The 24462-nt window shown below is 38.6% G+C and overlaps 2 protein-coding genes across 3 annotated transcripts in view; one reads left to right on the top strand and one right to left on the bottom strand.

Moving 5' to 3' along the window:
• LOC149064930 (octopamine receptor-like) overlaps positions 1-24462 on the bottom strand; it is a 115610-nt gene that overhangs the window by 72530 nt on the left and 18618 nt on the right. The gene's annotated exons all lie outside the window — the stretch shown is intronic.
• Positions 13094-14375, top strand: LOC149064931 (uncharacterized). The gene has a single exon (XM_089255193.1). The coding sequence runs from the start codon at positions 13212-13214 to the stop codon at positions 14373-14375; it is 1164 nt and encodes a 387-aa protein (XP_089111319.1). The 5' UTR covers positions 13094-13211.

Here is a 24462-nt window from a genome sequence, read left to right as displayed (position 1 = left end):
CTCTTAAATATTGAAGTGAATTCGACCATGCACTTGCCAACGCTAGTGGTCATGTTAGAATCGTTAGGACATGCTGCAATTATATTCAAATTCACCCGAGGCCTCTCGTTTTCTCTTTGATTTCCAATTATCCCCCCTAATCTTAACGTCATCGGTGAATTTGCTCACAATCCCATCGATACCCTGATCGAGCTAATGGGTAAAAAGTGAAAAAAAACAATGGATTCAAGGATACTTTCTTGATGGACTCCACTTTTAGCACCTGTCCAATCAGAAAATTCCCCGTTCACTATAACCAGCAAATTGCCCCAATCCCAATCTTGTGTAAACGATTCAAGAGTTCACCATGTTGGACCCGATCGAATGCCTTCTGGAAATGAAGGTAAATATCTCCATTTTTGCTCTTACCCAAAGCCTTAGTCACGTGATCATAGAAGCAAAGGATATTAGTTACACGTGACTTTCCCCTCCTTAACCCATGCTGATTAACTTATTACGCTGCTTTTGGCTAGCCACTGCACTAATTACTTTTTGGTAATAATTTCCAAACTTTTCGAGAGGGAACTCGTCAAACTCACTGGAAGATAATTGGGCACAGCCTCTCTACTACCCTTTTTAAATATCGGAACAACATTAGCAAGCTTTCATTATCCTGGGACGATACCCTCAGCAACACTCCTTCAGTAAATCTGGGCAATGGCTTCAGAAATGCATTGGGACATTGCCTTTAAACCCAAGGAAACATGCTACCTGGTTCTAGTGCTTTGCTTGCACATACATTCATTTTTTTTAGAATTTTTAGGACTTCCACATCTTCCACTTGAATTTCCTTGAGGATTTGTCACCCCATGACACACCGGTACTTTGAACGTCACCTTCAGTATCAAAAACCGGACGTGAAAAGGTCATAACAGAGCACTGCACATGGCTAAACTGTTCCCTATCTTAGACCCACCTATCGTGGGGGGGGGGGGATCAATCAATTCCCTCCTTACATCTATTATTGTGGTACTGTAAAATGATTTTGAATGAGACCCAATGTTATCTGTCAACCTTGATACCAACCTTTCCTTTTTAATAACCCCTTCCCCTATCGCTTTCATCAACGCCCTTTTTGTCAGTAAATAATGACAAGTCACTTCCTTGCACTTTTGCATTCACTGAATGCCCCCCCCCCCCTTCTCTTTCCAAAATAAACATTGCTCCATCCGAGAATCAAAGGGGATGTGACAAACAAGCCCACCTTTCGCGAACGAAAGGTTTCGCATCATGCAAAACGGAGGAGTGTCTCATTTCAGATACTTACAAAATACTTACAAATGCGGCAGATTGAGGATAACATTGTCAATTCCCGATTCTTTCGCCTTATAAATGTTAATATTCATAAATCATATCGATAATAATACTGATAAACTCCTTTATATCTTTAATGTATAAAGTGTGAAAAAATGCCGGAAAAAAAACAACTAACTGCTTTAATATGCATAGCGAGTTTTATTCACTCAAAAATTCTGTAGTGATTACCGATCCATCTGTGTAAAAAATGTGTATCAATTGCCTTAGCCGATGGCATCAAAATCTGTTTCCTGATTTGATGGGATGGAAGAAAAATGCTGATTTGAAATGAACGAGAATTTTTATATGCATACATCTGCGTTTTAAATAGGTAGAATAAGGACTTAGGGCTAAGTAAATGTATAAAAATAATGTTGGAACCATTTTCCTACGAGGGAAAAGTCTATTTTGGTGATTAGAGAAGATTTTATCGGGCTATTACATCTCCGTTTACTTGACCACCTGAGTTCCGCGAGAAAAAGCTTACACATTACTCTCAAGGAGTCGGAAAAAGTACGCTCTCTCGTGCATGCGGATACGAGAGATAGTCTCTCCAATTAACCATTTCCAACCTAGTGCGTTGAGGATTAATCCTCGCTGCACTCACGGAAAAAAAAATCTATCGGAAACCTCTATACAAAAAATATTCTACAGGGTGGGTAAAAAGGACGTAGAAACTTTAATAATGAATCGAAACCGGAAAAATTATCGAAACAGAAAAACGGTTTGCAGGGTTAGCATCGATAGTTCTAGGGGATTTTTTTGACAGGAAAAAAAAAGTAAGCCGAAAAGCAGCCAATAGATGGCGCTGGTACGAGTGACTTCGGTGGAAATATGCAAATGAGACGTTTATAAGAACTTGCGCTCCTAATCCACAATCAGTTCACCGTTGCAAACCGCGTTTCTGCACCAGGATGCTTTGTGCGAAGGATGAACCTTTGTTGGTAAAGTTGTTTTACGTGAACCAAGAATCAGCGACCATTTCCTTCCGAGTTGAGAAGAATGTGAGGACTATAAAAAGGTCTTTAACAGCCATAGACCTCATAAAGGTTCTTTAGAGGTTTGAGGAAACTGGAATGTTTAAGGAAGGCACGTTTGCCGCGTGTTACAGCCGAAATGGAAGCGTTAGCGTACGAATCAGCTGCAGGGACCATCAGTGCTCGTGAAGCTGCCAGACGCTTGGGCTTACCACCATCCTCGATACGAGATGGTGGTAATCGAATAAGATCGATTCTCAAGCCGAAGTTTCAACCTTTCAACCATAGATGTGCCTACTAGAAACTTTTGTTTCAAACCCTCTAAACATGCTACACCGCAGAATAAACAAAGGGGACATTCGTTATATTCCATGTGGTGATTTCCCGCTTGGCTACGTAGGACAAACACGGAGGCCCATAAAAACTAGATTAAAAATTAACATGCTCGATGTTTTAAAAATCGAGAATGTGAAAAATCGACCATCGCCACTCACTGCTGGCAAAAGAGAGAAATGATTCAATTTTTAGGAAGTGAGAGTTTTTCACAAACTGAAATCTACAGCCGATTTAGACTTCTACGAAGGTATATACACCTGGCCTTCAAAAATAAATTCGTAAACGACAATAAATCAACACCACCGATCGCATCGTCATAATTTAAAGAAAATTCGAATAGACTAGCTCCATTTCGCAAGCAGCCAATCAGGTTGTTGCAAAAGATTTAAACGCAGGCGCTTCGCTTCATTCTTGCCACGACGTTTGATTTGAACAGACGTATTGTTTTTTCGTTCCGCTGAGCAACCGAGATAGAAGATTTGGTACTCAATCCAAGTGGGAAACTCGATCAGCGTGATATTTATATCCTCTGAAGACGACACCCATTGTGTGTTGAAATGCATTAGGAATTTTTTACTGTTTCCTGGTATTTGTCTTATTCGTTGGCGATTGTTTGGAGTACAATTTTGCTTTTCAACCTATAGTTCAAGGTTTATTATTCAAAATCTGAATATTTCTGTCGTCGTTAATTGTATGGAATGTATCAGAAAGTTTAGATTGCAGAACGTGAATGTGTGTGAAAGTATATTTCCTTAATAGCACATAAGATTGAGAAGCAAAACTTGGGAGAGAGTTTCGTAACGGAGATGATCTGAAACATTTCCGTAAATCTGGCTTTGAACATGGCTACTGCAGAGATGCTGATTTCAAAACAGTGGAATAATGTAGCAGCTAAGATCAATTGCATTCTGATTCTAAATTATTAAAATTAAGGGAACGGTTTCGTAACTGATGTTAAAATTTTAATAATTGATAATTATTGGTCTATGTGAGTGTTGATGTTTAAGTATCAATATCTAGTCTTAACAGATTCAGGGTAGATAAATTGCATGAATCAAACTCACAAATTTTTAATAATTCGAACTTTTTCCAGTGTGACTTTATACTTTGAATTAACGAAGTTCGACTGTATATGTTACTATTAATATGATAAATCCATAGAGAGAGAGAGGGAGTTATCACATAAAATGGGGTTATGTATAATCGTTGAAAAGTGTTCTTAAATTTATCACTTTTACCGGTGATTTTGTATAATACCCAAGTGTCGCGTCGCTAGTAAATGTGATAAATCGTACTATATGATATACTATACGTGATAATTCATACATGTATTGTATCATTACATGAGGGACACGATCGCAAAATTTGTTATCATTGTATCGGAATCCGATTATATCCATCAGACGTACCAGACTCATTCGGAATTTCTTCATATTTATTAAATTCATCAATTAAACTGGGGTATTATGCATAATCACAGATAAAGGCGAAAAATTTCAACTATTAATCATATTCACCATCGACACTTGGTTACATACACTTGGTATATTATCCGGTAAAAGTGATAAAGTTATCAAACCTAAAAACCAAGACTATTGAAAAGTATGGATAGGTAACCGGTTATTAACATAACTCATTGTCAAATTTACCGGTATATATTTATATCAAGTTTTGATTATCACTCCAAACGTAAAGTATTGTAACAAGGTGTTAGAAGTAGACATATCCAAGTTTAAACTTGCAAAATCATATCGATTTTCCAATGGTCTTCCAAATATTACTTTGAGAAATGTGAGTTGTGAAAAAAATTTCAGAGATAAATTTCTACGGTCTTTAACCGGTTATTTTATCGCTTTACAGACAGACTGGAGTTTATGTCGTTTAGGCCTCAAAGGCCCGGTCATTATCAAAGAATGCACCCTATTCAAGGGAAAATTTAATTTGGTTTTTTTATTGAAGTTTGACTCGTTTATTTTCCAACTGATGGGAGATAGTTCCTGCTAACACGAAAATAGATAGAGAATTCTTGGAAAGATAGTGTGTGTGTGCAGTGACGTAAGTTTTCCCGATTGCCAGTATCTTATCCTGACTATCGATCATTCGTTCCGAGAGGGCGAAAAATTTTCGTGACCAGTCGAAAGGAACACGAAAATACTAATTAGTTTGCGTCATTCCCTCGTGGATGTCTTAGAAACAGAAACTTTCTTGAACTTCTCTGCAGCTCATATGGATTAGGGCAAAGGGCCATTGGTGGATTTCCCAGGAATCGGACTTTGGAAAAATTACCGTTAAACGACGTTGGGGGAAATCTGTGATTAATCAAAAAAAAGGTCATTTGAGCGATTACAAAAGTTTGAAACATATAAAAGAACAATGTTATATCGGTTATTTTTTTCAAAGATGTAAAGATTCAACACGAAGCAATATTTGAATTACAAAGCACAACATGTATCCCGTAAAAGCTCCGATGTTTGGATATAATATTCACAGCAAAGAATATCCGAATATCCTTAAAGCAAAAGTGCTCAACCTTTTCGGGAGTACGGACCCATCATTGAATTATACACGCATCGCGGGTCACTTGAGTTTTCTGGAAATGTGCTTCACGCACCCATGTCCTTTGCAAATGGGCCGTGGGCCTCTCAGGCGATCTGAAAGTGTCCTGCTGACAACTTGAGTCATCTGAAAATGTGACGCAGGCTACTTTTCACCATCTCCGGGCCCGTGTGGTGTAGTGGTGAAATACTCGTTTACCACCGTGAAGGGCACCATCAGGTCCCATGTTCGAACCGGGAGAAGAGTATAGGTAATACTGAATGTTACCTAACGAGCTTGCGGTGACCCGTTAGATGGCGCATTCATTTCCAACACAATTTGTTAATGGCAACAAATTGCAGTACAGCGATGTGGCCCCACAAGTCTTTTCCACACTTCTTTTGAGATCGCAGGATGCGGTGATGTGACACTTTTTTTTTCAAACCGAGCACAACTCAGGTCTATCGCCATAGGCAATTTACTGCCTAGTGAGTTGTGCCAGAATTGTAAGTGTGTGTACCTAACAGTCTGAGTGCGTATCTAGAGTTGTGTATGATTTTTCAGTGCTGCCATCTATATCTCAGAAGGGAAGTGAGTGATGTGCAGTAACTGAATATTTCTACTGTTTGTAGGCCTGTTGCTCTTTGTGGCGAGATTTTTTAACGGGGAGATCGGCTCGCATTTGCGCCTCGAAGTTGGGAACCACAGAAAACCAACTTCAGCCGACCACCACTGTGGCGACGGTGGGGCTCGAACCCGGGTCCGTCACTATGACCACTCGACCACCACAGCGGCGGTGATGTGACAGTGGGTGCACGGGCAATTTTTCTCCCTATTCATTGGGTTCAGGTACCCATTTTAGTGAAATGGCTTGTACGTTGCATCGAGTTGATGGCTGTCTTTATGGGGAGCACGACGCGAGTGATTCGATACTTGCGAGCACGGGGCAAGGGCAGCCACCTTTATACATCTTTGCTAAAGTTTCCGACACAACTCTGCTTCTTTTGAGGTAACGCAAATAATGTGCTTAGAATAAAGGTGCTTTTTTTAAAAAAATGACGGTTATAGTGTGCAAGTTATGCAACACATAACATGCATACCCTTTTTCATCGCACCCACAGAAATAGCACTTTCTGTATGAGAGACATGTGGACCCAGGGCTGTAAAGTAGTAGCTACAACAACGTGATCGAATTTTAGTTTTATTTTTTCCTTGATATATCTGACTATAGGTTGATTGATGCCGTTCTAACGCGAAATCACAGCAATGAAGCTAACCACCGTCATATTTCGAATTTTCTTTGCAAGTTTTTTACTTCTGCAAACATTTAAACAACAGTTTTGTAGAAGCATTTTTAGAAGAACCAGAGAAACGTTTATGAGGGATTTTTTTGAATGTTTGATTAACAACTGCAGCTTGTGTTTTCCAGAAAACTGGGAAAGTAACCACGAATACCGAGAGCCGACTGTATCTAAAATGGCGGAGCACATTATTTGGATACTGTAAGTACGATTCTACAGTCAATGGTTCGAAAGATAGAGGATGTATAATAACTTAACCTTAAACCCTCCCTGTGCAAAGTTTGCTTTCTCTCTTGTTCGTTTGTTCTCTCGAGCGAACGCAGACATGTTTCTTACTGAAACTTGTAATGTTTTCATTACATTCGAATATGTTACCAGCCAACATCGGAAAAACCAGTAGAGCTACATGTGCGTGCTTTATACTGTAGCATATAGATTAAATTATTCTAGAAATATTTTTTATTTCTCTCCTTTTTCTGTACAACGACTTACAGCGCTACGTGAAAAAAGGTAAAAAGGACACACATGCATCGCGTGGTTGCGGTTCCTTTCGAAGCAGCACCGAGTTTCCAAGGCACACATCAAACGGAATATCATTTTGGTACGTGAATGAACGAACAACTCCTAACGCTAAGCGAAATTTCATGTACGGTTCTAATGTTCACTTTTATTTTCATTTGTCGACGAAAATGACCCCACGTCTACCGAATGAGTCGGGTCTAGCGAAAAGGTAATTTCGAAACTACTGCATTTAATCCGATTCGAGTTGGCCATCTACAAACGATGGAAATGATTTCCCCTGAATCTAAAGGACCACTGTACCTCTCTCGTCAAAGAAAAACATCCAGTTTAAATGAGCGACATAAACCGCTTAGATTCGGTCGCATGTATCCGTCGTATTTATTGCAGGGAGATATTTGTCACGAAATTCAAGTAGTTAGATGTCCATCAACATAAACCAAAACTTCCACTGAATTTTATTGTTAGATTACGAGACAAAAATCATCAAAATAATCATTATTAAATTTATTCATTTCATCGGCCCACCATAATCATAAAATGTTCTGTTTATTACGCTGCATTTGATTGGAAAATGCACTTCATTTATGATTATTTCGTCATGTATTTTAGTCATACAGGGTGTCCCATAAATTAGTAAATTGTTCACAAATTTGTAAGAATTAAAGGAAATGCTGTGTTTGAAGAGATGGTTTACGAAAATTTACTATCGCGGAGGGGGATTTTTTTTGGAATAGAAAGAATAGTTAAAGTTTTTGTTTACAGAAGGCGCTGTACGAAATTTCGTTAGGAGTGATTGGACCATAACTTTTCTTCAGTCTCTTTTGTGTCCGAAACTTTCGTAAAACTTCATCATGATTGATTCATGGCTGAGATGAGCAACTTCACCAATATAGCGCTTTATCCACCAATATCAACGTAACAATGAAAAACTTATGCGAGTACCGTTACAGGAAAATTTGGAAATTAGCCATTAATCGTACACACTGATTTTCATACCTTCGATTTGTATATCTCCAGTGGTTTACATCAATGCTCTCTATTGACGAAAATTTGAACTATTTAATCTTTACCCAAAAAAGTACCCCTTCACGAAAAATAACTTTATTATAAACTACATTCAGATATAATAATTATTAAAATGATGAGAAATTTGTCACCGATTTTGGGTACTAGAATATCTGTACCACACCAGTACGGAAACAGGCCATATTTTAAATCATCACGCTTAATAACTAGAAAATTGTAAAGATAAACGCTAATGGCATCTACAGATTGATATTGTTTAGATGATGCCAAACATTAGGTATGGAACAAGTTACAAACAGTAACAATTTATGTATAGCACACAAATTAAGAAAATAAATGTTATTCCATGAATATTTTAGGCGAAAAAATTTATTGCCAATTTTGAATGTAAAATTAGTATATTTTCAGTATTTCTGCTAGGCATTGTATACTAAAAACTACTGCTTGTATATCAACATGTTCTTCACACACAGATTATCGTTCTGACATTTCTCTGTGTAATGAACTAAGTTTTAGAATACTATAAAAACATTTTGAGATATGATTGCTTACGTGAAAAAAATACATATTTTTATCAAAAATACTTGATGTTCTCAATTCAAAGGTAATTTAAATTTAAAGGTTGAGAACGTATTGCCTAGTTTTTTTCTGTTCATTGCACAGCCTGAACGGTCTAAAATACAGTGGGAATGTTTCATAGAGATATTTTGAAAAATGCTCGAGTTAAGAAGTTTTTCATGAAGCGAAAAAGCCAGAAAAAACCAAATCTTCGGAAGATGCCCTCAAGGATTTCATTATCGGATTTAGAACATTATATTTGTTTTACTTAATCGGCAATAAATCCACTTCTAGTTATTGTAGAGACAAAAATAGAAATTCTGGATTATAAAATAACTGAAATTTTTAAATGAACTCGTAAAATCATTTTCAAATTTTGTTTGAGAAATTCGTCATTTGAAGGCGCTCATCATCCATCTCCTTGAGAATGTTTCCTGCACATCTCTAATGGCACGCAGTTCTCATACATACGTCTATAAGGAGGAATCGAATCTTTTTCTAAATAATTTCCAAGAGGAGTGCCAATGCCTCCCAGACATATCTTGGGCCAAGAAGACTTGCCGTGTTTGTCTAGAACCTTTCTTGAGCACCTTACACATGTCTGAGTATGGGGGGTAAGCATCTTGCACACATATTTAGGGAGAGAATCAAGCATCCTACTAATTTCTCAAGAGCCCGCAAGCATTCTAGGGATAGGCCAGCCTCAGCTAGGCTTTAAAGAGCACGTGAGTTTTCTACGCATTTCGTATCTTAGGGGGACACGCGCCTCCTAGACATTTCTAAGGACATTTCTTTTAAGGAAACGCTGGATTAGAGGAAGACGTCTGTATAAAACAAAGCTGCATTTAGAGTCTTAAGAGAACTTTCAAGCGACTTTGGTATAAAACATCGTCCTTCTGAACAAAAAACTGGTTTAGCCACTTCAAGTGATGTGTAATCGTTAAACAAATAGCAGGATAGGGAACAAAGATTGGCTATTGTAATAATATTGACGTCACTCTGGTGATCGGAGATGGTGGATAAGTCAGCATAGGGTTTCAAGGATCAGAGGGAAAATCAATCAGATATAACCACCAATACGTTAAGGATTACGTCCTCAAACTCAAATTGGCTCATCAGCCGTTTTTTTTTTCTTTTTTGGGTGCAGAAAAAAAAATGTTGCAAAGTTTTGTTGATAGAGGGCATTGCATGAAAGAAAATTACCGGAAATATGCAAATTAGAGACCTATCAAATGCAGGGTGTAAGATACCAGCTCATTACTGAATTTTCCAGTCACTTGCAATTTCATAAGGTTTTCGTTGTGGTGATGACATTGTTGAAAAAACTACTATTGGTGAAGTTCTTTTACCCCAGCCACGAATCATAGAATCAAACTTTACGAACGTTTCGAATACAGAAAATATGGAAAAAAGGTTCAGGTCCAATCACTCCGGACTTGTTTTGTGCAGCGCCTTCTATCAATAAAATTTGAACTACATTTTCCCCGTACTAGAAAATCCCCGTTCGTGAGAATGGCCTTTTTCTGCAAACCTCATTCAAACATGAAAACCAATTATTTCAATTTTTGAGAATTTTTATACTATTCATAAATTTATGGGACACCCGATATTAGATGAAAATGAAGAAAGATTTAGTAATAAATAGAAGGAATATGTGTGTATATAACGCGTTGTGTTGTTCAATTTCAACCACTATTCACGACTATTACAGCTGTGAGTCTATTGTGTGAGTAATGAGGAACCTCCCGTTCTCCAAAATGCTAGTGAAATAAAGCGTTCTTAATGGTTCTTGTGTCAGCTGGAACAACTCGGCACGTTTCAGGTCAACTTAATCAGTTAGATCCGTGCAGGAGAGTTGAATGTTTTAGCAGAACTGCAAATTCAAATGATTGTTGCAAGCTGTGCTCTACATCATGAATTCATACGCAAGTGCTTCTAATGGCTGTAAATCACGAGACACGGTCAGTGTATTACCTATATCAGTCGAATGCTTCACATCTCGTTACAAAAAAAAAAACTGATTTTAACACTAAATTTCTTTTCCGCATGTTTACGCTCCGTGGTTTTTAAATTCTTTCCCATCTTTAGTTAAACTGATTTCTCTAAAAACTGATGTTGGGATTTTGTAGTGAATTTGAGGGTTGATTCAATTAGAGAGTGACGACGAATCCTTTACGGTGTAGCATGAGTACGTGTCAATTAGAAGAAGTTGCTGGTCCAGGGATCTAAATTTTGGGAAGGTCAAATTGATGGGAGGAAGGGCGTACTTTTTATATTTGTCCCTAACACCTAACACCTAATCAGGATTTTAAAAAATGTCTCGTGTATTTTTACTGTAGTTCTACACAGCTTTCGTCACGATTTTGCCTGTTGTGGTCTCTGTATTGATATTTCTATTCCATAACACCATATCGGAAAACAAAATTTCCAATCAACGCATCAAGAGATATTTACAAGCAATCTTCAAGAAAATATAGTCGATAATTTACTTTGAGCATTTGAAACTCTTTTGTTTTGTAATTTATGAGTTATTTAAAAAAATCCTGAACGAAAATTAAACACAATGTGTACTGTAATTGATTTCGCATAGAATGATGTTGTCCTTAGTATCCAGCAATTTTTTTCCTTCGCTATAGCTTTCTTTGAACCCTTGAAGCACTCTGACAGAATCATAATGAAGAAAATCAGAAAAGAAAAGGTCTTAACAAGAAGGTGATAAGGGAATGAAAGAAAAAATTGGCTTGAGTGCATCTCAGTAATTAAATTTGTAACAACAAAAGTGGTTCTTGTAAATTGTTAAGTAGCTGCGTTCTGAGGACTGACTTCACGAAGTTGAGAAAATTTCCATTCTCGAGGAATTAGGCTACACTGTTGAAAAAAAGATGAAGAAGTAAATTTAATTTTCTTCATGTCTAAAGGGAAGATTTCGTGCTAAACCTTCTGTAACTAACCTCGTTCAAGCGGGTAATCTAATATTTACATTAAAATATCATAGAAGACACTCGGATGATAAGCTAAATGCTTTCGCGACATAGTGATGTGCGCGATTGTCGAGGACAGGGAAAGGTTCAATTTGATTTTTCGGTTGAAAAATTATTTTCATTCCATTTAAATTCACTTCAAAAATGTCTTGATACATTTTTTTCAAATTCTGGATTATTTTTTACGATTCTTAGGATTTCTGAACGAATGTCTCGCAAGTATGGAAGACAAACTTGGCGATGTATAGCGTTTGTTCTAAAAAATTAGAACACCCTAGTTTGGGTGTTAGCCCATAGCTTTTAACACACCTAAACTTGTGAGAGAGGTTCATGAAATTCTCAAGTTCAAATGCGTAAATTTACAATGGCATTAATTTGCATTTTCATCGTCTGAAACGCGCGTTTCTTCTTGAGAATATCGGTGGTCCGAAATTTATTTTACTCAAGAGTACTGAACCTTTAAAAGAGTGCGGGTAAATTCATTTGTTTTACGTGTCGCGGGCCGCTTATGTGATCTGCAACAGTCCCGCAGGTTATTGAAGTGATCTCTAAATGTGCCGTGGGTAACTTAAATGATGTGGACGTGCACCGCGGGCCATTTAAGAGCTCTTGAAGTGTGCCGCTTGTCACTTAAGTGATCTTTAAATATGTCGCGTCATACAAGTGACCAGTAAATGTGCTGAGGGTCACTCGAGATGTCTGGAACTGTGTAGCGGATTACTTGAGTGATCTGTAAATATGTCGCGTTTCACTTCAGTGATCAGGGGATGTACTGTGAGTCACTAAAGCGATCTCAGACTGCGCCGAGGACCAGTCAAGTGGTCTGTAAATATGCTATGGATCACTAACTGATGTGCAACTGCATGGCAGGCTCTTAACTGATCTGGAACTGTGCCTCAATATCCTTAAGTGCTCTGGAAATGTGCCATAGTTCAAACAACTTATCTGTAAATGTTAAGTTTTAGTTTCTACTGAATTTTTACTCACCTTGTGTTTGAAAAAGGGTGGCGAAATAAAAAAAAACTGCAATAAAGATTTCTATGAGTATGCAATAATCTTACAGGTTAAGCATCCGACTTTATAGTTACTTTATGCTTAAATTAATCGTGCACTTGAACGTAAAAGAGATTTATTCCTTTCAGTCCACGAGAAAAAAAATATCATTACCAAGAAAAACTAGACATTTTTCAAGAGCCATGATTCGGCAAAAAAAATATTCTGTTGAATGCTGAATTACAAATAACTTGGGAAGATATATAATAATAATGCAACGTATGAGGGCTACAAGCCTTTACAAAGGACTGTCTTCTCCATCTCATTTCTTTGAACTATTGGTTGCTATGGTGACTTAAGTTAATTCTTTTTGATTATTTTGTTTTTTGGGGAGTTTGATCTGCGTATTCGTTGTGTTCGGTCACGCTATTCCTTTCGTCCCTGTATTGTGCTTAGCCTAATAAAATAATTCACCGTGTTTGATCCGTTTGTAACAAACGTGACATTTTTGGTGGAGGCGCCGGGTAACGACAGTTGTGATCAGCCTGGCTTCTAACGACGATTCTCGGCAGAGTAATCGATTACAGAATCTTCCTCCTGAATACGGACTGTACGTGACATCTACAAGGACTATTCGTTCTCGAGCCATGACGACTAGAGGAGAAGAAGAACGTTCTACAATACGCACTCCAGCTCTTATGGAGGAGACCCGGAAGCCGAATATTTTCAGAGGTGATCCTGACCAAGATCCGACGAGGTGGCTGAAGGAGTATCAGAGAGTGTCGAACTTCAACCGGTGGGATGACAGTCATCGCTTGGCCAATGCGTACTTTTTCCTCGAAGGTACTGCGAGGCAGTGGTTCGAAAACAACGAGGACACACTCACTTCGTGGTCAACGTTCGAAGCTGAACTGAAGAAAACCTTTGGTGACACCGAGCTGTACGTTCGAAGAGCCAAAGAACGGCTGAAGAGTCGAGCGCAAAGGAGTGGCGAACCAAGTCCATCATACATCCAGGACGTATTGGGACTTTGTCATCTAGTAGACCCGGCCATGTCAGAAGAGGACAAGGTATCTCACCTCATGAAAGGAGTGGCCGAGGACGTATACCCGGCGCTGCTGATGAGAGAAGTCACCACCACTGCTGAATTCGTCAAGTGGTGCCATTACATAGAAGAAATGCAGCAGAAAAGGATCGGACGAAACAAATTTGCCAGACTCCCAAACGTTGTTCCTATAGCTGCTATCGAGGAACAAGAGGATTTGTCATCTCTTATCCGTCACATTGTGCGTGAGGAGATCCAGCGCTTAACCATGCCACCGGCAGAGACGCACCAACCAGGACTGCAAGCGATCGAGGCTGTCGTAAGGGATGAAGTGGGAAAGTCGCTCGCTTCTCTGTCTGGAGAACGTCAACGGCCGATTTCTCCTGGATCAAGACGACAGCGCCAGTTGACGCATACCCGTAGGACGGCAAGATTGGAACCAACATTGGAACAACTTCCGAGGAAAACTGATGTGTGGCGTACACAGGACAACAGTCCCGTTTGCTTCCACTGTGGACGTCCCGGACACGTCGTACGCTATTGTCGAGAGCGAAGGGCCATCTTTGACACCTACCGCAACAGCCAAGGCCGTCATGCTTCGTCATACCCCAGTAACAGCCGCATAACCGACGAGACCAGCATACCAGCCGCCAGGACCCCTCCATCCAGCCCGTTTCGTGGACGATCACCGACACGCCGCTACAGATCCCCGTCGCCGTATACACGTTCTAGTCAGTCGCCGAATCGACGAAATGAGGAAAACTAAGCCGCGCGACCTTTGTTGGAGGTGAGGCCGCTATTTTTCAAAATCCTCCCAATGTCGCTAAGATGCTCGGAAATCATGTTGATGTTATCCTCGACGACCATCCCATACGTGCACTAGTGGACTCTGGAGCCTCTTTCTCTGTGATCTCAGAAGATTTTCGACGTCATTTACGCAAAATTATGTTTGTAAATAGTGAAAAATGTTCCTCACAAGATGTTATCTTAAAAGTCGCTAATGGCAGTTATGTAAAACCTCTTGGAACCTGTACTCTTCGTCTCACCGTCAATGGTCACAGTCAACCAGTGGAATTCACAATTATGCCGAAATGTAGCCATGATGTCATCCTCGGTTGGGATTTTCTAGAAGCGTCTCAAGCAATCATAGACTGTGGCAAGTTAGAATTTACGTTTGAAGAGATCTTACATGATCATCGGTCTACGCAGAAAGGGGGGTTGTACGCTGTAGAGGATTATACCATACCAGCACGCTCAGTAACTAAGATACAAGTATCTGCTCCTATGCTGGATAATGACATTGACGTTATCGTAGAAAATAATAGGTTTTTATTGATGAACCAAGAAGTTGCCATCCCATCAACCATCATGAGCCTCGCTAATAACAAAGGGGAACTGTGGGTCGCTAATGGGCTAGTCCAACCTCGACGTATCTTGAAGAACATGTGCGTTGGCCACGCCGAACAACTTGACTGTAACTATGTGAATGCTTTATCGGAAGTGCTGTCGTACGAGAATGTTAGCAAGAGTAATGCGAGTCCAGTCGATTATTCGCAAATGTTGTCAACGGATCTTGATAGTGAACATCAAAAGAAATTGCTTCTATTGCTAGAACAGTTTCCGGAAGCTTTTGGTGATGGAGGTAAGGTGGGGAGTTACAAACTCAACGTGAAGCACAAAATCAACACTGGAGACCATTCTCCCATCAACCAAAGACTTTATAGGGTATCACCTGCTGAACGTCGAATAATTCAAGAGGAAGTTGAAAAGATGCTGAAAAAAGAAGTCGTTCAGCCATCTGAAAGCCCCTGGTCCTCTCCTGTAGTTCTTGTCAAGAAAAAGGATGGCACTTGGCGATTTTGTGTCGATTACCGCAGATTAAACAGAATTACCAAAAGAGACGTCTACCCACTACCTCGTATAGACGATACTTTGATTCTCTAAAGGGCGCAAAGTATTTCTCCACCATGGATTTATACAGTGGCTATTGGCAGATTGAGGTTGATGAAGCTGACCGTGAAAAGACTGCTTTCGTAACACCAGAAGGACTATACGAATTTAAGGTGATGCCATTTGGACTTTGTAATGCTCCAGCAACTTTTGAGCGCATGATGGACAATCTCCTTCGTCACCTTAAGTGGAATATGTGCTTATGCTACCTCGACGACATCGTCGTCTTTTCCGAGACATTCGATGAACATCTTAACCGTTTAACAGCTGTTTTTCAATGCATTCAAGACGCAGGTCTTCACTTGAACCCAAAGAAATGTTTGTTTGCAGCACCGGAAATTAAAATTCTTGGCCACGTTGTGAATGCCGAGGGAATTAGACCAGATCCAGATAAAGTAAGAGCCATTACAAATTTTCCTGTTCCACAAAACATCCGAGATGTGAGGAGTTTCTTAGGGCTCGGCTCTTACTACCGAAGGTTTATAAAGGATTTCTGTCTGAAAGCTGCTCCATTGCAAAATTTATTGAAAAATGACGTAAAATTTCGTTGGGAAAAAGATGAAGAAGAAGCTTTTAAAGTTCTAAAGAAAGCCCTAACTTCCGACCCAGTATTAGGGCTATTTGATGAGAAGGCTGAAACAGAGTTACATACCGATGCCAGTGGTTACGGAATAGGAGCAGTGCTAGTCCAACATCAGAACGGGAAAGAGAAAGTTATAGCATACGCGTCCAGAACTCTATCAAAAGCCGAGAAAAACTACTCCACCACGGAGAGAGAATGTCTTGCGGTCATATGGGCCATTACAAAATTTCGACCCTATATTTTCGGAAAGCCTTTCAAGATTGTTACCGACCATCATGCCTTGTGCTGGCTAGCCAGCCTGAGAGATCCTTCCGGACGGTTAGCACGATGGGCGCTGAGACTGCAAGAGTACGAGGTCTCAATAGTATACAGAAGCGGAAGAAAACATAATGATGCCGACAGCCTTTCAAGGTACCCCGTTGACGAAAGCTCCGTGCCAGAGGACATTAGTGTCATAACTTCAGTCCTCGACCTAGCAAGTGAACAACTCAAGGATCCCGATGTAGCTAATAAGATCCATGCTTATGAAGGGTCAAGCGGCTCTCTTAAGACCGACTTTGAGGTTATCGACGGCGTTTTGTGCAAGAAGAATTTTGATCCGGCGGGAAAAAAGTGGCTACCTGTTATTCCGAAACATCTACGGTTGGACATCCTCAGACATTTCCATGATTCCTTAACAGCAGGCCATTTGGGATTTGCGAAAACTTACGACCGAATACGAAAGCGATTCTCCTGGCCCGGTCTATATCGAAGCGTACGTCGCTATGTATTGCATTGCAAGGAATGTCAGCGAAGAAAAAACGTAGCTCAAAAACCACCGGGCCGTTTGATTCCCATTCCTCCAGCAGAAGCACCCTTCTGTCGTATTGGTATGGATCTGCTTGGACGGTTTCCAAAGTCTCGAGCAGGAAATAAATGGATCATTGTGAGTACTGACTATTTTACCCGGTATGCTATAACAAAAGCACTGCCTTCAGCAGATGCACCAGAGGTAGCCAAGTTTTTCGTCGAAGAAATTATGCTAAAACATGGAGCTCCGAGAACTCTTATAACCGATCGGGGACAGGTTTTTCAGTCAAGACTCGTTGCTGAACTCAACAGGCTTTGTAATGTGACCCACAGATTGACCACGGCGTATCATCCTCAGACGAATGGCCTCACAGAACGTTTTAACAAAACGCTAGCAGATATGTTGTCCATGTATGTCGATGTCGAGCAGAAAAACTGGGATGAAATCCTACCATTCGTCACGTTTGCCTATAACACTGCTCGACAAGAAACTACTGGATTTACACCTTTTTATTTATTACATGGACGCGAAGCTGAAACTACCCTAGACACTATGTTCCCATACAGTTCGGGTGAACCGGAATCTGATCATCTTGGCCAATTAATTGCACAAGCAGAAGAGTCAAGGCAGATAGCACGGCTGCGAACTTTACAGGCTCAACAATATGACAGCCAACGTTATGATTCTCAACACCGAATGGTAGACTACAAGCCTGGAGATCTAGTGTGGATTTTCACACCTGTAAGAAAAGTCGGGCTGTCGGAAAAATTGATGAAGAGGTACTTTGGCCCGTATAAAGTTTTGAGAAAATTATCAGATGTGAATTATGCGGTAGAAGATTTTGATCCTGCTTCACGACGGCGGAAATCAAGAGATGTTGTTCATGTGCTCCGTATGAAACCGTACAATGACCCGGACGCTCAGGACAGTTCCTGTTCCAACGACGACAATACTAAGGAGGAACAAGGAGAGGAACAAGGCTGACAACAAGTCTCATGAGCCGTCGTACAAACAGCGAGACGCTGTTTCTGTGAAGAGGGAGCAATGCAACGTATGAGGGCTACAAGCCTTTACAAAGGACTGTCTTTTCCATCTCATTTCTTTGAACTATTGGTTGCTATGGTGACTTAAGTTAATTCTTTTTGATTATTTTGTTTTTTGGGGAGTTTGATCTGCGTATTCGTTGTGTTCGGTCACGCTATTCCTTTCGTCCCTGTATTGTGCTTAGCCTAATAAAATAATTCACCGTGTTTGATCCGTTTGTAACAAACGTGACAATATATATATATATCTCAGGATTATTGCCTACAGCTCCGGAGTAGCTCACCTCCTCAGATACTTACTTTATGATTGAATTAATTTTACATTGAGTCTGTGAAAATATTATTGAGAAACAATTACTAAAAGCGATGTGCTTTGCAAAAAGAAAGAAAAATTTCCCGTTGAATGGTAAATTCTAATCAGAACAATGATTTCTACAAAAATCATCTTTCAAGTAACATTGTTCTCGGACATTGTGTATGACACAGTACAAAGTACTATATGATCTTAACCACAATTAAGGAACAAGAGTGGCCATCAATCTCACAATAGAGATCAACAGGCGAAAACGGTACAACTATTCCATCATTAAACTCACACATAGTTATAAAAATTGACGGCAGATCGCAGCACTACGACCAGCATCACACACTCAACCAACTTCACGAGAAGTTCACAACACACACGCGCGCATTTTCCAGCATGGTCTTCGGTCTTGGCGGGCCGTGATCTGATTAGAAGGAGTATCCATTAACCCTCTATACGACATTAACGAGACATCTTGCCTTTTGAAAAGCCTCTTATTCTAGCATTAACAAACCCAGATATTTAATAAAGTTTGTTTCTCAATGGGAAAAACTATTCTCTCTACCCTTTAGTTTGCACTTGCTGAAAATCGGAAGAAAGACCAAGGGTTAAATAAAAAGTACTTGTCAAGAAGATTTTGATATTGATTCAAAGGAAGGCCGGTGAATAAATACATCCGAGTACGAGCTGTGAATAACTAATTACAAGGGACCAAGATGAAAACGTACGAAAAACAAAGATTTTTATGAGTATTTAATCATCCTACAGCTCTATAATTACTTTATGTGATTAAATTAATTATATGCTTGAAGCAACCTCGAAGAAATATTCTTTGAGTCTGTGAAAAATATTCTTCATAATTAAGAAAAATTAGACACATTTATTAAAAACGATGCTTTTGCAAGAAATAACATTGGACAAACATTATTTCGAATGCTAAATTATTATAACTTAGGACAATGGTTTCTTCAATCATCGTTTTGGGATGTTACCATTTCTTTTCTGCACCTTACAAAATATATTATCTCAATAACATGAAGGTATTGACGAGATATCTCGCCTTCTTAAAAGCTTATTAATCTATCATTATCAAGCCCAGATATGTTATAAAGTTGATTTCTCAGTGGAAAACTTTTCCCTTTACCCCTTAGTTTGCGCCTTGCTGAAAATCAGAAGAAGACCTACTTCTATAAAAAAATAAAATAAAAATACACTGAATTTTGAAGGGGGTTTAGTGATTTCTGTGATGCCACTTAAAGTGTTGAAGAAAAGATTCGTTCAAAAAAGCAAATTGGAGTAGACTGTGTCATAGGCACGGAGGCAAGTTTTGACGCAAATACGTCTTTGTGCCTTGAATAGCGTGGTAGGTACTGACTTAATGAAATCGATATCATCGGATTTGTCTTTGGAATATCCAACAGAAGATACCGTTGTGGTCTATTTGCGTTACGAAGTTCCCAAGATATGCCTTTCAGACCAGAGCATTCATGGTTTTTTGGAATTTTCAAAATGTTTTTAATATTGTGATATTCAAAAATTGCATTAAAAAGAAAACATGTCACCAGACCTTTATTTTTTCAAATTTTCAATTTTTCATTTTTACATTTTTGTGAAAAAATAGTTCATTTCGTTCATATTTTTCAGCCAAGATGATGCAGGATATATTTATTTTTACTTACAATATTTTCCGGAATTTTATTGCTCAATTTTGTATAAATAATCACATTTTTCCGGAGGCACTTTCTCCTGGAAGTCATCTTAAAAAAAACTCTGAAAGTTATCATTTAAGTGATGCCCCCGATGAAACCCCCCCCCCCCCCAAAAGTTCATATTCATGATATTCCCATTTCAAAATCTACACAATCCTATAAGTCACGGCCTAACTCCCGAGGTCAAAAGAAAAAAAAACTCTACAGTGAGAAAAAGCAACCCTCACACATTTGTGGCACCAGGGCCTGATGTGGATATATCGTAAAACAATTTCACTACGAATGCGGACTGCGAGTCTGGTACTCAGACCGGAAGAGGTATTACAACTAGAAATGTACCGTGTACCAGAAAGATATCATGGAGGTATTAAGACGAATGTCTGCATTCCGGACACTTTTTGGCTTAGAAATAGCCATTTTGGATAAAACGAATATGGTTTTGGCTTGAATTATGAAAATGTATGAATATTTTGGCATAAAATTTTTTGTTGCCGATTTTATAAGTAAAATTAGCATATTTTCCCTACTTCTTCTAGACATAGTACACTAAAAAACTACTTTTTTTTTACTTTTATTACCTGACGCGCCCCGCTCCCCATCCGATACAGACATCAGAGCGTTCCCGAAGGTCGGGCACGCCTGGAAAATCCACTAAAACTGCTGCTTGGTTCAACACGTTCTTCGCACAGGTTATTGCTACAACATTTTTCCGTGCCACAGTTTTAGAATAGTGTGAAAACTTTTTTTGAGATATGGGGAATATATGGAGATATATACGTGAAAAAATATACATTTTTCTTTAAAAGTAATACATATTATCAATCCAAAATCCACGTAAATATCAAAACGTTTTCAAGATATTGCTTAGTTTTCAGTTCATTGCACAGCTAAAGCTGTTTCAAATACAGTGAGCAAGTCGCATAAAAATATTTTTAAAAATGCTTGAGAAATTTAGTTTTTCGTGAACTGAAAAACCAGAGAGAAAGAGAAAAAATACAAATCTTCAAAAATTATTTTCGGACTAAAAGCATTAAATTCTTTTTAATTAATTAACAATAACTTTGCTTCTAGTAATTGTAGACATGAAAATGAAACAGTTTTTGATTCTGGAATAACTGCAGTTTCAAATGAACACGTAGACTTGGCCCCCTACTCTTTAATATATTCATAAACAATTTATGTAATCTAAAAATTGATGCCGAAATAATCACGATTGCTGATGATACAGTCATACTTTGCTTTCATACTTCTTATAATAACTTTATGATTCATAAACCTATATGTAATATTAACACTGATTGTATCTGTCATAAATTAGAACAAGTGAATACTATAAAATATCTGGGTATTTATATTCACTGACGTGAAATGGAAATCCCATGTTCATAATTCTACCAATCAAATTATAATTTACAGTGCATAAATTTTATTTTCTAAAATATTTTGTTAATTGCTCTTTTGTAATCACCCTTTACTCCTCACTGTTCCATTCTTACTTATTATACGGTTTACCTATTTGAGATAGTGATTATTTGACCAACTTAAAACCTATTATATCAGTACAGAAGAAAATTATAATACTAATTTTTAATGACAGTTATACTCCTTCCGTCACTCTCTTCAAAAGTATAGAAATCCTACTACTTGGATACTTATATCTTTATAAATCTCTTTTGCTTCTCTTTAAACGTCAATACTCCCTACCATTAATATACACTCGATCTTCTGCTAGGCGTAACGCCACATATTCTTTGCTAATTATACACAAAAATATTTAAAAAAAATTCATTTCTCTCACCTAATACTGAAGTTTTATAACTCTCTTCCCATTGAAATTAAGAATGCTTCCTCTCTTTACACCTACAAAAAGTACCTCAAAAGATATCTATTGTCTATCGATAATATCTCCCCTTGCACTTTTAATTATTTTTAAGCATTTGTTCCCAAACTAATTAAAGTTATTGATTTTTTCCCATTATATTTATCATCATCTTAAATATTTTGCCTTTTCGACAGTAGCTCAGGTATTCAAATCATACTTATTATCTCTAATTTTGAAATTTAAAATGCTCCCACCACGCGTTGCCACAATGATGTTACTGCTAATTTTGTTTTTCCCCCTTCACCCATCTGTTACTTGATATTTGACTATCAATTCCTCCGCCCCCATTTATATTTGTGTTTATATGCAAGTGCATATATACATAGATATTTTCCCCCCTTTCACTCTGTAATTTTTTTTTAATCAATAACCCATCGTCCAGTATGTGACAGTCATGTTCACCGTGCCCGAGTGGCATGGTGGTAAGATGCTACCATCGTGACCATCGTCTACCATCGTGAAGGTTGTTGTCATGGTCCCGGGTTCGAACCCAAAGGAGGATATAAATAAGATATTTTCCCTAACGAACTCGAGGCGACCACCGATAGACAGCGCCTTCACTTCCAACCCATCTCACTAATGGCAGTAAACTGCAATACAGCGATATGGCCAGAGTTGGTGTTTGGTGAAGTAGTCATGTTCACCTTGGATGGAAAGTTGTCTCTGTTTGTATATCTCTTTTGCTAAATAAATAAATTAAAATAAACGATATCAAAAACTTTTATGGAATTCATTCTATGAAGGCAGGCAGTTGCCTTAAAACCAGAGTGGAACTACTGGATTTGTGTCTAGAATATACGTATTAGACGAAAAACACTATTTTCTTCTATAAGCGTTACGAAACTTCGTAGATTCAGAACTGAAGAGATATTAAAACCAGAGTGATATCAATGGATATGTCTCAACGATATCTAACCGCTGACATCAGAAACACTGATAGATTCTGAGTAGTTCCTTAGATATGATCGTTTAAAGCATTTCATTACAAAATTTTTTTTCGGATTCATCCAATTCCGTCAGATGATTTAAAAGAGGGATTCACGTTAAAAAGTTTCGAAATCACAAGGCCACAAAGAATCGGCAATCGATTTTTCCAGGCTTTTTCGATTTTATATCAAACGTTATTCACTCACTGATGAATCCTGAACTCACTGATGAAGTAATTTTTATTACAATCGAACAAATCATGAGATACAAACATGAAGAATCAAAGCGGAAACGTCCATACATCCTGAAAAAAAAAATCACAAAACGTCGAGCCGAATGGAATCGGAAAACCATTCAACAGACACAGAGGATAGATTAGAACGAAACATACGAGCAAAAGTCGTATATTTGCTATTGATTCCAAACGACCGGTGAGTATCGAGCGAAGCACGCAGATAAGAGCCATCATGTCCCTGCCATAAGAGACGACAAATTCAACAGATTCAATTTTATTTTCATTTTTTTCCCCCATTCTTCTCTCTCTCTCTCCAGGGTCTTCTTGAATGTTCGTTTTTCGACCATAAATAGCAAAAAGAAACACGGTTGGGTATTGAATTTCGAACAGCCAAAAGGTTTCGGGCACAATCCTTTCTCCTCTCATCCTCCCTTAAGAACTGGAATCTGGAGTTTCGGTCGAATCCGTGGAATGAATTATTCAGTATCCTGGATATATGACTGCAAAGGCCCTCTTTCTACTCCTCCCCGTCCTCCTCCTTCTCTTCAGGTTTAGATATTACCGTGTTACCCGCACACAGAGAAATAGCAGGACACTTCTCTGAGGATTCGTGACATTCATCGCAAAAGACCGCGACTAAACTTCCTTCACTTTGTGACAATGCAATTTCTGCATTTAATACGCGATAAAATGGAGGAATCTCGTGAGAATTGCATTTATTTGAACATGCTTTTTTTTTTTCTTCTGGCTTCAAAAAATGGCCTATCAGTTTAAAACACTGTTATTCAACAGCTTGTTCTCAATCCGGCACCAATCCACAAAAAAATCGCTATTTTCTATAAGGCCATTACCAGAAAATAAAATACCGTCTCTAAATTTGTTGTCATTTCTGTACTTTCCGCAGCCCACATCTGCAAATTATTTTTTTATTTTTTAATTGAAACTACCTCTACAACAGACGGTAGATGAGATAAAGGCTACATTAGCAGTTACAGGAAACCCTGTATATTTACATTTCTATTTGCCTTTTATTGAGAAGTCGACTCTAGCGAGGTTCAAAATTTCGGCGACGTATAGAAATTTCAGTGACACATCAGGGTATATTAATTGATGCGTTGTTCGTGTGGAAACCCGCATCATATGTACCCGATGAAAAATATACACTAAAAGATGGTTGAGCAAACTTGAATAATGGGTGATTCACTATCAACAGAAGCAGCGTTCATACTTTAGTTACGCCGCGTTTATTATAAAGAGTATCGTGAAATACCGCAGGATCTGGATAATCAACCTTCCACCGAACGTTCAACTAGAATTTGTATATACTGGGAGCAAATTTCCAGCTGAACTTTATGTTGCCATTTATTAAACGAAGAGCTTTTAGGTTGCCTTTATTTTAACCTTGTCAAGACAAGAAAGACTTTCACATT

Source organism: Pholcus phalangioides, unplaced genomic scaffold (genome assembly GCF_987345545.1).
Source record: "Pholcus phalangioides strain wild (caught in Gottingen) unplaced genomic scaffold, Ppha-v1.0 ptg000042l_1, whole genome shotgun sequence".
In the NCBI taxonomy this organism is placed as follows: Eukaryota; Metazoa; Arthropoda; class Arachnida; order Araneae; family Pholcidae; genus Pholcus; species Pholcus phalangioides.
The sequence above is the reverse complement of the archived record's forward strand: the minus strand, read 5'-3'. Positions and strand labels throughout refer to the sequence as shown.

What these genes read in the sequence shown, in the direction of transcription:
- LOC149064931 (XM_089255193.1), top strand. Translation starts at nt 13,212, where the DNA reads ATGACGACTAGAGGAGAAGAAGAACGTTCTACAATACGCACTCCAGCT.